This window comes from Monodelphis domestica, chromosome 4, assembly GCF_027887165.1.
Source record: "Monodelphis domestica isolate mMonDom1 chromosome 4, mMonDom1.pri, whole genome shotgun sequence".
Classification (NCBI taxonomy): domain Eukaryota; kingdom Metazoa; phylum Chordata; class Mammalia; order Didelphimorphia; family Didelphidae; genus Monodelphis; species Monodelphis domestica.
Genome location: NC_077230.1, coordinates 34,418,670 through 34,432,622, shown reverse-complemented (window position 1 = coordinate 34,432,622; position 13,953 = coordinate 34,418,670). Strand labels below are relative to the sequence as shown.

General features: G+C 33.5%; 1 protein-coding gene across 1 annotated transcript in view; it reads right to left on the bottom strand.

Annotated features, from left to right (window-relative positions):
- Positions 1-13,426, bottom strand: part of LOC103101842 (uncharacterized) — a 37,063-nt gene extending 23,637 nt beyond the window's left edge. The window contains exons 1-4 of the mRNA XM_056793272.1: positions 9,172-13,426; positions 7,332-7,439; positions 6,760-6,865; positions 4,875-4,957 (exon numbers count right to left, since the gene is read on the bottom strand). Coding sequence (XP_056649250.1) covers positions 4,875-4,957; positions 6,760-6,865; positions 7,332-7,351 — 209 coding nt within the window. The 5' untranslated portion in view covers positions 7,352-7,439; positions 9,172-13,426. The remainder of the gene's footprint in view (positions 1-4,874; positions 4,958-6,759; positions 6,866-7,331; positions 7,440-9,171) is intronic.
- Between the last annotated feature and the right edge of the window lie 527 nt (positions 13,427-13,953).

The following is a 13,953-nucleotide window of genomic DNA, read 5'->3' as shown; positions in this document are numbered from 1 at the left end:
GAGTCTTGCGTTCTTGCCAAAGGTATCCTTCCTGAACCCCAGGGGTACACAGCTGAACCCCATAACACTTTGTCAGAATATTTCAGTTTGGTCTCTAATTTAAGCAGTCTAGCCTGCTGCATATTCTTGAGAAGCAAACAAAATGGGAAATATGCAGTGTAAATACAAACTGCTAGTAAAAAAAAAAAAAAAGAACTAGTATGCACTAGTTAGAGGTCAAGCAATTCAAACTGTTCTGTGAGAGTTCCTAGCATGCTTTGTAAAAGCATTTTTCCTCCAAAAAAAAAATGAAGGGAAGACTGAATGGATTTTATTTAAAGAGAAAACTCAAAGAAGGGCAAAATTTCAAGGGAGAGCAATAGCATATTTTCATATGAAAGAAAGATTAGTCCTCAATGTTTTGGGTAGGAGGGAGAAAAATAAAATCTAAAGTCCATTGATTTGGGTTAATGTGCACTCAAAAAAAATAAAAAACAAACCAGCAGAGTGGTCCCCCTTCCTGTGAAAAAAATCCTGAGTTGCAAGCCGGGTGCCAATGGTCAGTTTAAGAAATTCAGCTTATAAACTAGAAGGGGGTGGGGCTGAATAGCATGGTGTCACTTTTCCTCACTGAAAAATGGCTAGCACAGGCTCAAAAACCCACCTGGAGTGGGGAAAAGACTGGCCAAAAATTGGGGAATCTCACCCTCTGTGCAGACACTTGAATCAGAAATAGCAGTGGGAGACTGCAGCTGAGCACTCTTCCCAAGAGCATGCAGGGGGAGGAGAAACCACTCCCAAGCTCTGGTGTTTGCTGGCAGCAGCAGTAGTGGGAGGAGAGCTGGTTCAAGCAGATGGTGGGGAAAGCAGGTGGGCAGGCAGAAAAGCATGCTTGAAAAAATTTATGTATTCTATCTTAAAAAATATTTGAGAATTCTCTTTGTGGTAAACCAAAATGTAAAGATTAAAATTAATATTCTATAACTTTTATTTTAAAAGTTTTATTAATTAATAACTAAAAGAACTACTGATACCCAGGACCAGTCATGAAAGAAGAGAGCGATTGGGAGGAGCTACAGAACTTATAAACAGTTATGTGAATTGACTCAAATGTGCACAAAGGGAAAAGTATTCTGGGTAATGTAGTAGGGTTTCAAGATTTTCTAACTATACACATGAGTATTCCCTATTTCAATGAAATTATACATCTATCCTATATCTCTACTTACTCAAATATTATTTAATGAGCTCTAAAGATAAAATAAAAACACACAACTCCAAAATTATGCCACATGATTCTCCCAATCATTGTAACAGAAGTAATCACAGCTCTCTTGAATTGTGATTTTTCTCATATTAGAGGTTCAAGAAAGGCCTAAACTTGCATTTAGAACAAATGTGAATAATGAATTATGCACTATGTCTGCCTGTCTATCTGCCTGTCTTCTCATATAAATGTCATGATAATGGAGATGGAACATGCTCAGAGCTGTCCCAGCCCTGTGACAGGAGGAGGTATGTGTATGTGGGGTGTTATCGCATCTCCTCCTTTGATTTTCCAGGGCAGTGATGGCAAAACTTTTAGAGAGCAAGTGACCAAACTGAAACCCTCATGATGCATGTAAGAACACCTGACTTTACTCCAGACAGGGGAGGGAGGAAATGTTCCCATTTGACTGCTAGGCTGAGGGGCAGGTGATATAAGAATTGTCCTTGTGCACATGGAGAGGGGAAGGGAGCAGCCCCTCCAGCACACCTGCTATAGGTTCACCAAAAAGGCTCTAGGATAGTGATGGCAAACCTTTTAGATCCTTTTAGAGACCATGCCACCCAGCAACCAAGTGTCCTCTGCCCTTACTCAGACAGGGGAGGGAGAAAGAGAGGAGAGTAGCCTGAGCACTCCACTCAGGAAAGGGAGTGAGTACTGAGGGTTAAGAATGCACAGTGGAGAGGGGGGAAGGGAGCAGTCCCCCTACCCCAAGTTCTTCTACCTTTCTAGTAATTAACTCTGCCATGGAAGGTATATGTGAGTCCACAGAGAGGTCTCTCTGTGCCATTTTTGGCACATGTGCCAGAGGTTTACCATCATGACTCTAGGGCATGTGGCAAATAATTCTCTCCTGAAAGAAGGAGGATGGGCTGTCCTCCCCACTCTAAGAGTCTGGCAGCTTTTTCCATGTGGACACAAGATCTTTAGTGCTCAATTCAGCAACCTTGAACCTCTAACTGCCTGTCCTACATAAATGATCCAACATCAGTCTTGAGGTTATTGTGTTCTACATAAAATCGACATTATGAATTTCAGAGGTTCAGAGAGCCTGAGTTGAATTCAGACCCTGTGTTTATTAAGCCTATGTTTTATGAAGAGGAAATACATAGCTGTCTCACAGAGTAGATCAAGTACTTTTGCACTTCCTTATTTGACCAAATTTTTCTGTTCAAAATTTTCCTTGCAGCTACTGGGTAGAGGCAAAAAGAAGCAAAGACTGAGATAAATGCCGGATCTTTCCTTCAAGAGGTCTGGTCTTCCCAAGACTAAAGTAGTCATTACATGCTTAGGTCGAAAACAGGAAAGTCCTTAATGGAATGGGAGAGGACACAGCATCATCCCAATCCTCTGAACCCCAGTATCCTGTGAAAAGGGAATTCTTTACTGTCTATCCTGAGTTAACACTATTAAGTACCCCTATTTAGTACCCTCACTAGACGGAAAAAGAGGATTAACTCTCCTTTGTCTCCTTTTAAATTGAACCAACAAAAGATTAAACACCATACTTAGTAGTAGATGAGAATCTAGCAAGGTGCTTAGAGAATTCACACCTCAGTCAGCCAGGAATCTGTGAATCTTTTTGATGAGAATTTAACCTTCAGAAGGTGAAAAGTTGATCCTACCCAAACTGCCTCATGGGCAGTGGTAGACAATTAGGAAACTGTGACTGACCCCTGAGAAGAGGGGAGGGGACAAGAAGTCACCATTAAAAGCAAACCCTGAACTTCTTTAGGGCAGATTGATTGTCTTTGAGAAGATAGTCTGAAGAGATTGTCTTCTGGAGATAGTCTTAGATAGTCTTCAAGGGAGCTTTGCTGGAGACTTGCTTGGATCATGGGTTTGGAACTACACTTCTAATTGGACTCTGACTTTGGATTATTCCCTTGGGTGAGTAAAAGGCTGATCCCTCTCCTAGATTTTGGAGAGACTAACTTCCATCTTGGAGGAGGCTGCAAGGTTCCTGGTTAAGAGCTAATTAATCTCTTTCTGGATTAAGCAGAACCAGAGAAAAGCATTTAGATTGATAGTATAGATAACTTCTCCATCCCCCTTACATTTCTCTTCTTTATTGTTTCCTCTCTATTTGTAAATAAATTCTGACTCAACTTGGAATACGTCCTGGCAATCACATAATTTCATATAATCATCGTCCAACCACTAATTTTAAACTTTACAATCCTTTGTCACTGTTATACTTCTTTGGGAAATTCCTATCCCTATTTAATATCACAGGCACACAGCTGAGTTATATTTTACTGTTTTCTCTAGGTAATCTAACTCAAAATGTGAATATTAGTGGCAGCAAGGATAGGTAGGTGGCACACTGGATGTGTCAAGCCTAGAGTAAGGAAAGTCTCATCTTTTAAAAAATTAAAATTCAGTCATCAAATCAAATACTTATTAACTGTGTAACACTAGGCAAGTCACTTAATCATGTTTGCCTCAGTTTCCTCACCTGTTAAATGAGCTAAAGAAGGAAATAGCAAACCACTCTAGTATTTTTGCCAAGAAAACTCCGAAGAATGTCCTAGGAAGAATTATACAACTGAACAACAATATGACAATAAGTTGTGACTCCAGGAAACTTCACTGTCTTAACTTTGCATCTATCTTGGAGTGACCATAGTTATTTGAAAAAATTCATCCTTCTATATGTTCAATAATTCTAGAAAGCAATGAGTGCAAAAAACTCTGAATTTTTCACTAAAACGGTGTCAATATTTAAGAAGTTCTGGAGAGATACAATCAGAATTGGACATTATCACTAGATGTATGAAGAGTCTAAAATATATTGTGCATTTGAAGAAACCTAGGGAGTTTCATGCTTGATTCCACACTTTTAGTAACCTAAGGAACAATCATCATGCTTAGGAGACTCTAGCCTTTTTATGCTATTTATTTTGCACATGAATTTACATAATAGGGAGTCAGTGAAACACTCTAAAATAACATTTTTAAATCTATTCTTCTGCCTAACATTTTTTGCTTATCCATTGCTCTCTCTAGACCTTTTTTGTCTTAATTCACAAAAAATATATTCTCATGAACAGCTAATTGGATGAGTAGATAGAGAGATCCTGGAGATGGGAGGTCCTGTACTCAAATCTGTCCTCAGGTACTTCTTTGCTATGTGACCCTGGCCTGGTCATTTGACCCCAATGCCTAGCTCTTACTGCTCTTATGCTTTGGAACTGACACTTAGCTTCAATTATAGGACAGAAGGTAAAGTTTAAAAAAACATTCTTTTTGTTTTTGTTTTTATCTGTTCTATTTGCTTTACATCAAAGTTTATCAAGATGTCTCCAGATTTCTTCTATTCCTGATATTTACTTATTTTAATGCATTATATTATTTCATTCTATATATTTATAAGCCAGAAATGATGAGGCCATTCCTCATCAGGAAAATATTATCCAAAAAACGCACTGAATATAAACATTTTTTAAATTGAGTATCCAATTTGGAAATCTTCCCAGTAAATGGAATTTAGAGGCAAAACCATATAGTTATTTTATTATTAATCTTTCACTAAGTTTTGTCTAAAAAAACTACTGGTTTACATACACAATAAAAGCTTATATATATATATACCTATATATATATATATACACATATATATATATACCTGGCCATCCAGAACCATGGTACTCTTGGACTTCTACAAATACTTGCTTGTCCTCTCACAATAGTGATATCTCCAATTTTTTCCTTTAAATGGAGAAAATGTTTAGAAAGTGTAATTACAATATAGGCCTAAAGCTAAGAAATCTCAAGAACATGCTTAAAATAAACAAACAAAATCCACTCTCCTAATGTGCTAATGTTTAAAGATTTCATAATTGGATAGGAAAGAGGTTTTAAGGAGGCAGTAGTAAATACTTTTATACTTTTTGCAAAATGAAATATATACCAATATACCCATATACACACTTTGAAAGATTAAATATATTCTTTGATCTTTCTTCCAAAGACATTATCATTATTAGAGGAAGGATGGGCATTTCAAAATTATAGTAAAACATTTTAAAGAGTTTGCCAAAACATCTAGCTAAATAGCACAGAATAAAAAGCAAGAGCCTGCTTATGCATCAGCATAACAACATGAGCAACTTATTCAATCATAATTTCGTAAGCATCTAAAAAGTGCAAGCCCGTGTGTTGTCCTGGGGATATAAAGATAAAACATTCCTTCACCTCCAGGGGCTTACAGATTTGTAGACCAGCATTTTGGGGAAAGCCTTAGAGATAGGATCCAGAAAGACATAAAAAAAAAAAAAAACATTGTTGGTCAGAGATTGTTGTGAAAAGGAATCTTAGTGGAAATGTTAAAAACAAGAATAATAAAAGAGGTCTAAAATTAACAGGTCCTCAAACTGAACCTTCAAAATTAATAAAATTATTCAAGATTACTTGACAATAATTAAGAGTTCATAAAATATTCTACATAAGGAAGTCCCAGAAGATAATTAACTCAGCAATCCAGGGGTTCAAAAACCCAAAAACAAAAATGAGAGAAGAAGGATTCTGTATTCTGGAAGGCCTGAGAAAAACTGGAAATCATGTGATACAAATGAAAGTTTGAATACAAAAGGGTATATAATTTACCATAATGAATTCAAGTTGCATATACAACCTTAATATCAACCAATATCCATATAGCATTCAAAATTAGAAAAACAACAGGAATAAGACCTCTTAGACCTATATTTGTGAGGCATATTGATGGTAAAAAACGAGGGGGTTAGTGATCATTATAAAAGAAAAAATAGAAAATTTGCACTACTGAGAAAGATTTAACATGAAAAAAATCAATGCAACTAGAATAGAAGAGAAAACCCAAAGTCATCAAAGGCAGGAAATCAAGGGAATATGGATACACTCACATATTCTTTGTCTGAATACAAAGTGTCTGTTAATTTGGGAAGACCTGAACAAATGCTGTGATATATTATATAATGAGATATTATTAAGTTTTTGAAATTAACAATAAGAATTCTATGAGACATTAAAAAACCCCACATTAAATAATGTAAAGTAAGCAGAAACAGAAGGCTCTTTAATACTAAGGTAAATTAAAGCAGCATTAAAAGATTGCCATCCTCTGACTAATTGTAATGGAAAATCTTAGTCTGGGACAAAAGCTAGAGATATAAAAATATACATACACATACACACAAATATATCTCCTTTGTTCAGAAAGGAGCAAAAACTATCAGATTCAGTTGCTGTATTTATTGTTCAGTTTTGCTTAATTCTTTCTCTATACTACAAATGATAATTCAGTGGTGAAGGTTGGAGTGCATCAGAGAAGATTAGAATGTAAATCTCAGAGACATTGATAAAATTGCATAAAAGAGCAACAATAAAAAAGTATGTAATAAATTAAGATGAAGTTACTCAAGAGTAGGAAAGGAAATTTTTTAAAGAACAAAATTTTTATTTTAATATTGTTATGATAAAAAAGAAAGAATTTTGCGTTTCTGCATTTTTTTATTTGGTTCACATAATACCTGTACTATGAGCGAATCCATAAAATATTTCTTCCTTTCCTCTGACAACTCAAGGAGTTCGATAAGTTCTGACTTGACTTCAGGTGGTTCGCGGCCAATTTCAATCCTAGGTACAAAATATCCACATTTAATTTATGTACTTTGGATAAAGACATAGCCATGCAAAGAGCAGAATGGGGAAATTCAGCTAAGCTTTCATTCTTACAAAAACAAAACAAAACAAAACAAAACAACCTCCTCAGGTTCAAGGATCATTATTTGCCAAGAAAATAAAAATTCATTAACCAAAAATAAATGCAAATGAAAATCAAGGGTTTGCTTGAGATGTGATAGAGTATTCAGAAAGGAAGGTGCAAATGGGTCCTAAAATATCTTGTGAACTGCTGAACAGAAAAAAAGAGGGTCATTTCCTAGCAAAAGAAGACAAAAAGAGAAATTATTTAAACATGTTAATTAGGCTTTCTTTCTCCCCAATTTTTCTGTTTGAACACATTGCTAAAGAAATTTCCAAATCAAAAACAATGATCTAGCAATCTCTGCATCTTAAAAGAAATATGGGAAAATTTACTTACTGGAAAGGAGAATCGTCCATTTTTTTAAAAGTAGAGACGATTTCTGCTTCATCCAATCCAATTAGATTGATGTCACCTATTTTAATAATCTGGTCAAATACACGGATACTGAAAAATAGAATTGCATAGTAATTAAAATTACATTGAAGATATTTATGACCTAAAAGCCCAATGCATGTGTATGATTAGAAGATGTGGTACTAATTTAAGAGATAGACTTCAATGACTCATCATACCATTACTATAATGGTTGCCACTTACAAATTTTTCAGTCACCACTTCTCTACAAATTAATCAGAAGACTTAGAGGGCTGGTGTGTCTCAATAATTTCATTACCCTGCAGCCTGTCTGGGGATTCTTCCCTGGATTTTTTTTAAGTGGGCTTCAAAGATGATTAGTGTTCATAACTGGGTCTGTACTCCAAGCCTTTCCAGCTGGCTAAGTCTCAATAATGAAATGAGATTGAAAAAGGAAGGGACTTTGGCAGATCTTGGAAAACACAGTGAGGAGGATCCAAGAGAAATCATCCACAAACACAGATGCCCTCCTCCAAACAATTATCAGAGTATTGTTTCAATTTTAATATTCTTCAGAAAGTCAATAGGATCTGCAGAAACTAAAACAAATGATTCTTCTGAGGTATCAGACAATGCCCCCACTGACTGAAGACTGAGTAAGGAGACGATAATTCAGAAGGAAACTTCTAGTTGATACTTTTATTGTAGAGACCTTGGGTGATAATAAACAGATACATGCCATCATTGAAACTGAGGAAAAGAAAACAACTTTGGGAGGTTAAGAGGAGAAAATTTCCACCATTTATCTGGGATATTCAGGATGGGCAGCTAATGAAATCAATTCTGTTACAATCTAGGAAGCAAGAAAAAATTCTAAAACCATCTGGGCTAAGTGAGTTGGAGATGAAGAAGTAATGAGCCTCAGGCTTAGAAACAGAATGCCTGATGGCGTTTTTTTGCTTTCAGTTCTATGTAACAGAGTGTCATCTCAGGAAGAATTCCATTTTAAAGTCCAAAATTACATCATGAGCAAGGACATAGAGGGTACCATTTGACCTCAGTTACATAGTAAATTCTTACAAGGTTAAATTTATGATTTGGCAACCTATTAGCATTTCTTATTTTTTTCCTTTCTCAAGGATTCACTTTGGGCAGTTTATAGTAATATTTTAAATGTATATTCCTACATTCCTATATCTAGGAAGCCCTCTCTCAATTCAGGAATTATTTTATTGTATAGTCAAATTTCAATAATCTCTGAAGATAGTTGCCAGTGTCTCATGGATACCATTTTTTCTAATACAACCAAACTATCCCCCACACCCAGATTTTCTCACATTTATTTATTATAGATCTTTTCTGCACACAATAGTAACTTGTTTGTTGCCTAGTCAATTCAATTTTTCTGTTCTCCAAATCAAGAACTATTTTCCCACTTTTTTATATCCCTTCATGGAGAGCACAGGTTCTGGAATGGTATAGATTTATAAATACTTGTTAATTTGACCTGATTTGGAAATAGCTGGGCACATGTTTACAATGGGCTCATTATGGCAATTATTAAAGACCTTCTCAATGATCAAGAATAAAGTCACGGTTTACAGACCAAGTTGGAGTGGAATTATAGAATCTTTGTTTCCAAGCCAATTCCATTTCCTTACTAGCTTGGTCATGACAATATTTTTAAAGTTGATATTTCTGTATTTTTCAGAGATTTTATTTGTGTAGTCACTTTCCATGTTTACAATATTAACCCTTTTTAGAATGAAGTTAAATCCTCCCTACAAAGTCAATTCTTATAAAATTACAAAACCAAACTCACCATCCAAGTTTGTGAACTGCACCTCCTTCAATAATTTCAGTTATAAAAACCCCTGGTTCCTTTCCATCCTCATCTGCTGGATCAAAGAAGATACAAGTACAAAGCCCCAGTTCGTTGTCACCTATAAATACAAAAATAATAATAGTAATAATAATGAAAGCCTAAAACATCTGAAGCAACAGTAAGAATAAAATTTCCTCCCAGTACAGTTGGCCTGGTCAGTCTAGCTTTGCACTGGAATTATAAGCCATCCACCTATACTTTACCGGTATCTTTTCCTTAATAATTAGCAATATATATCTGACTGTGTTACAGTCTCCCCTAGACCAATGATTTTGCTGAACTTTCTACCTTTCAGTATATAAGCACATTAAGACATTTTTAATAATTAAAATTTTTTCTAAGGACATATAAAATCTATTTTAAGTTCCAAATTCTTTCCTACTCACCCTGGTCTCCAACCTCATTAAAAAGGTAAGCAATTTGATAAAGATTATACATATGCAGTCATGTAAAACATATTTCCTTCCTTATTCATCATGTTGAGAAATAAAACATACCAGGTAAAAAGGAAAATAAAGTAAAATAAATATGTTTTGCTCTGCATTTAGATTCCATCACCTTTTCCACTGTAAGTGGATAACATTTTTCAGTTCTTCAGAACTGTCTTTCAATCTTTGTATTTCTGGGCATAGCAAAGTCATTTACAATTGATTATTGCATAGTATTGCTGTTCATGCACCCAGTGTTCTGCTTCTGCTCCCTTCATTATGCATCAGTTCATATAAGTCTTCCAGGTTTTTTGAAAGCATCTTAATCATCATTTCATGTCACAATAATATTATTACAATCATATACCACAAAATTTTCAGCCATTTCACAATTGAATGTTATCCCTGAAATTTTAAGTTCTTCAACACGAAAAAGAACTGCCATGAATTATTTTGTACATATAGGGACATTTTCTTTTCATTTTTTAAAAATTTATAATCTCTTTGGGATACTGTCTTAGTCGTGATATTGCCAAGTCAAAGAATATGCACAATTGCATAGCTCCTTGAGCATATATCCACAATGTTCTCTAGAATAGATGAATCAGTTCACAATTCCACGATCTGTACATTAGTGTCTCAAATATTCCCCCATCACCTCCAACATTTTTCATTTTCCTTTCCTGTCTCGTTAAGAAAATTTGATAGGCATGAAAAGGTAAGTAAGAGTTGTTTAAATTTGTATTCTTCATAGTGATTCAGTGCTTTTTTATGTGGCTAGAGACAGTTTTTATTTCTTCATCTGAAAACTGATTATTCATATAATTTTAGGATCTATGAATTGGGGAACAACCTGTATTCTTTATAAAGTTGATCCAGTGCTCTATATCTTTGAGAAATGAGGCCTTAATCAGATCTTTAAATTTTTTCCCATTTTTCTTCTTTCTCTCTGGTTTTGTGTGGAAAACTTTTAAAGGTAATGAATATGATCCATTGCACCTCCTATCATGTTCTCTGTCCTTTATTTGATAATTCTTTTCCCCCTAATTTAAATCTGGCATTACCCTGAATGCATAAATCAAATGCCACTTTGACCTTATCTTGATACATGATGTGCGGCATTGGTCTACATCTAGTTTCTGGCAAAATGCTTTCTGGTTTTCCCAGCAGTTTTTGACCCAGTGAGTTCTTGACCCTAAAATATGGATTTTTGCATGTAAGAAACACAACATTACTAAAGTCATTTCTACTGTGCATATTGTGTGTACCTACTCTATTCCACGGATTCACTACTCTTTCTTCATCAATAATAGATTAGTTTGAAGATAAGTACTTTATAATAATACACTTTGATATCTGGTATGGTTAGATCATCTTCCATCATATTATTTTTCACTAAACAAGGTCAAGATTATCAATGGAAATAGTGAAAAATAATATGATGGAAGATGATCTAACCATACCAGATATCAAAGTGTATTATAAAAATTGTTATTGGAATTTGTTAAATTTGAATGAAATGTTATTGAAAAAAACATGCATTTTTTTCTCCCTTCCAAGATCACAGAACCCCTAAGTTTATTTATGGATCATTTGTGGGTTCACATATTCACAATAAAAGACAACTTATATAAAAAGTCGTCTCAAAGCATTTCCAATTTTCCCAGCAGTTTTAAAAATAATTCCTAATTCTAGCACAGTCTAAGGACTTTGAGTTTATCAAAGGTACATTTTACAAGGCCCTTTTTTATTCAGCATTTTCTACACCTAATCTGTTCCTCTAATTGACCATTGATCCTTCTTTTTTTGTCAGTCAGTTGTATCTGACTCTTTATGACTTGATTTGGAATTTTCCTCGTGAAGCTAATGTTCCAGTTTCTTCTCCAGCTATCTCTTCATTACAGAAGAGGAAACTGGGGCAAACAGGATTAAGTGACTTGTCCATCATTTCACAACTAGCAAGTGTCAGAGACATGTTTCTTAAACTACACTAAATAATTTAGACAATTTCTGCTTTGTAGACTATTTTGAGTTGTGAAATAGCTAATATCTTTTCTTCCTTCTAAGCTTTGGATGCAGCACTATTTTCTTCTGATTTTAAGTCTTCCCGGGCAACAAAATTTCTTTCTATGGTTGAGGGTTTTTTGTTATTGTTGTTTGCTCATTTTCTGTAACTATGTAGAAAGAAGTATGTTCCAAGATTCAGGTTCTTTGTGCAGCTTCATTGAGAGTTCTTAGTGACCAATTTTTTTTTTAATTCTTTCAACATTGTATAATGTAATGACAAGTGTGTTTAATACTCTCCTGGCCTGTGGTCAGGTCAATGAGTAACCATGTGAATTCTTTTCCATCTGGTAACTGTGACCAGGGTCCTCTTGTCCTCTGAGGTTGCAAGAATTGGGATGTGCTAAGTGCTCCCAATAAGGTCTGCCACAACTGCTGCCTGGATCTGTGTATGGGCACTCCGTCAAGGCAGCAAAGGGCTGTGCCTGGGAGCTCTGGCAGCCCCTGTTGATGATTCAGGAGTGTCCAAGGACTCTTTAATTATCGGAACCTGCCTCGTTCTGTTGTTTTTGCACTCCTCTTCAATCAAAGAACTTTTCTAATGGCTTTCTAAGTAGTTTTAAATAGAAAAATTATTTCACTCCATTTTTCTGTAGATTATGGTGCTCCAATATTTCTTTTTAGGCATTTTATCCTATTTTAATTTGGTACGTAGAGGAGAGATGAGTCTGTGTAGCTTCTCCACCATCTTAGTTCTGCCCTCCCTACATCCACCTTTTGTATTGATGAATAGAATTCTAAATAAACTATCATATTATCCATAAAAGGCAACGATTTTATTCTTACTATGCTTTTACAGATTATTCCTTAAAATTTTTTGCCTTATTGCTATAACTCACCTTTTTGACACTATTTTAAAAGTCATGATATCAAAAATATTTATCAGTTAAAAATACACTCTTTAATCTTCACTTGGGAGTTATTCCTAATATTTTTAATATTCTCTAGATTTGATGTTTATTGATATGAAAAACAATCTTAATTAAAATAAAACTGATGAAGAATGGCATACATGTATGAAATAAGCAATTTTATAGTTAAAGCTTACCTTTGTCTGTTTGACAAGAAAATAAATCGAGGTTCTGGACTCTTCTTTGCATCATTTTTTCACAGAGATGATTAAAAGCTATCAACAAGCTTCTTGAACAAGAAAAATTTCTATCTTTATTTGAAAAAAATAAAAAAAAATTTAAAGTGCATGGTCAACAAAATATAAATAATTTCAAAGTGCAGTGGTGTATTAATTTTATTAAGAAAAATTAGTTTTCTTGATCAGTCTTTTGACATTAATTGATATCCTCCTTAAAAATTCCTTTTATCTTAGTGTTCAACCCCAATATACACAAGAATAATATTTCCTCACACAATGTATCTCATATCTTCAAATTTACTCCTATATATTCATTAAATTTGAGGGGGAAAAATCAGCATTATACCTAATGGAAGGGGAGGAATTCTAAAGGTATATACAATTTTGCTATAGCCTAAGTAATGTTTATGGTAAGTGGTACAAGGCACATTGACTAACATTCTTTTCTTTATATTCTTTATATTTAAAACAATCCTTTAACATTAATTAAATATTAATATTAGTTAATGAATTAAATTATTAATGATCATTAATTAATTATTATTTTCAATTAATCAGAATTTATAATAAAATAATTATGTTATACGTATACTAATACAATATAACATACTGTATTATAATAATTTAATTATTATATAATCAAATACTAATTAATCATCATTAATAATTGGTATTAATTGACTATTAATTCACAATATTAATTAATGATTGATATTGATTACTTATCATCATTAATTATTATAAAGCAATTATTGATTAATTATCATTACTTAATAACCAGTTAATTAATAATTAATACTAAAGATTAAAGTGATGGTCACTAATTAATAATTAATATCAATCAATATTTAATGATTAATACTTTAATATTTTAATAATTTAATAAATAATTTATATAAATTGATTTAAAAGTTACATTAAATAAATTTATAAATAAATAAATTTAAATTAAAAAATAAAAAATTTAGTAAAGAAAATATATTTATGTATACATATATAAAAATAAAATTTATTTAAAAATAAATTAATTAATTAAATAAACACTAAACTACAAAAATTAAATAATCAATAATCAATAATTAATGTTAATCAATTATTAATTAAGGATAATTACCATTTGATGATCATTAATTAATC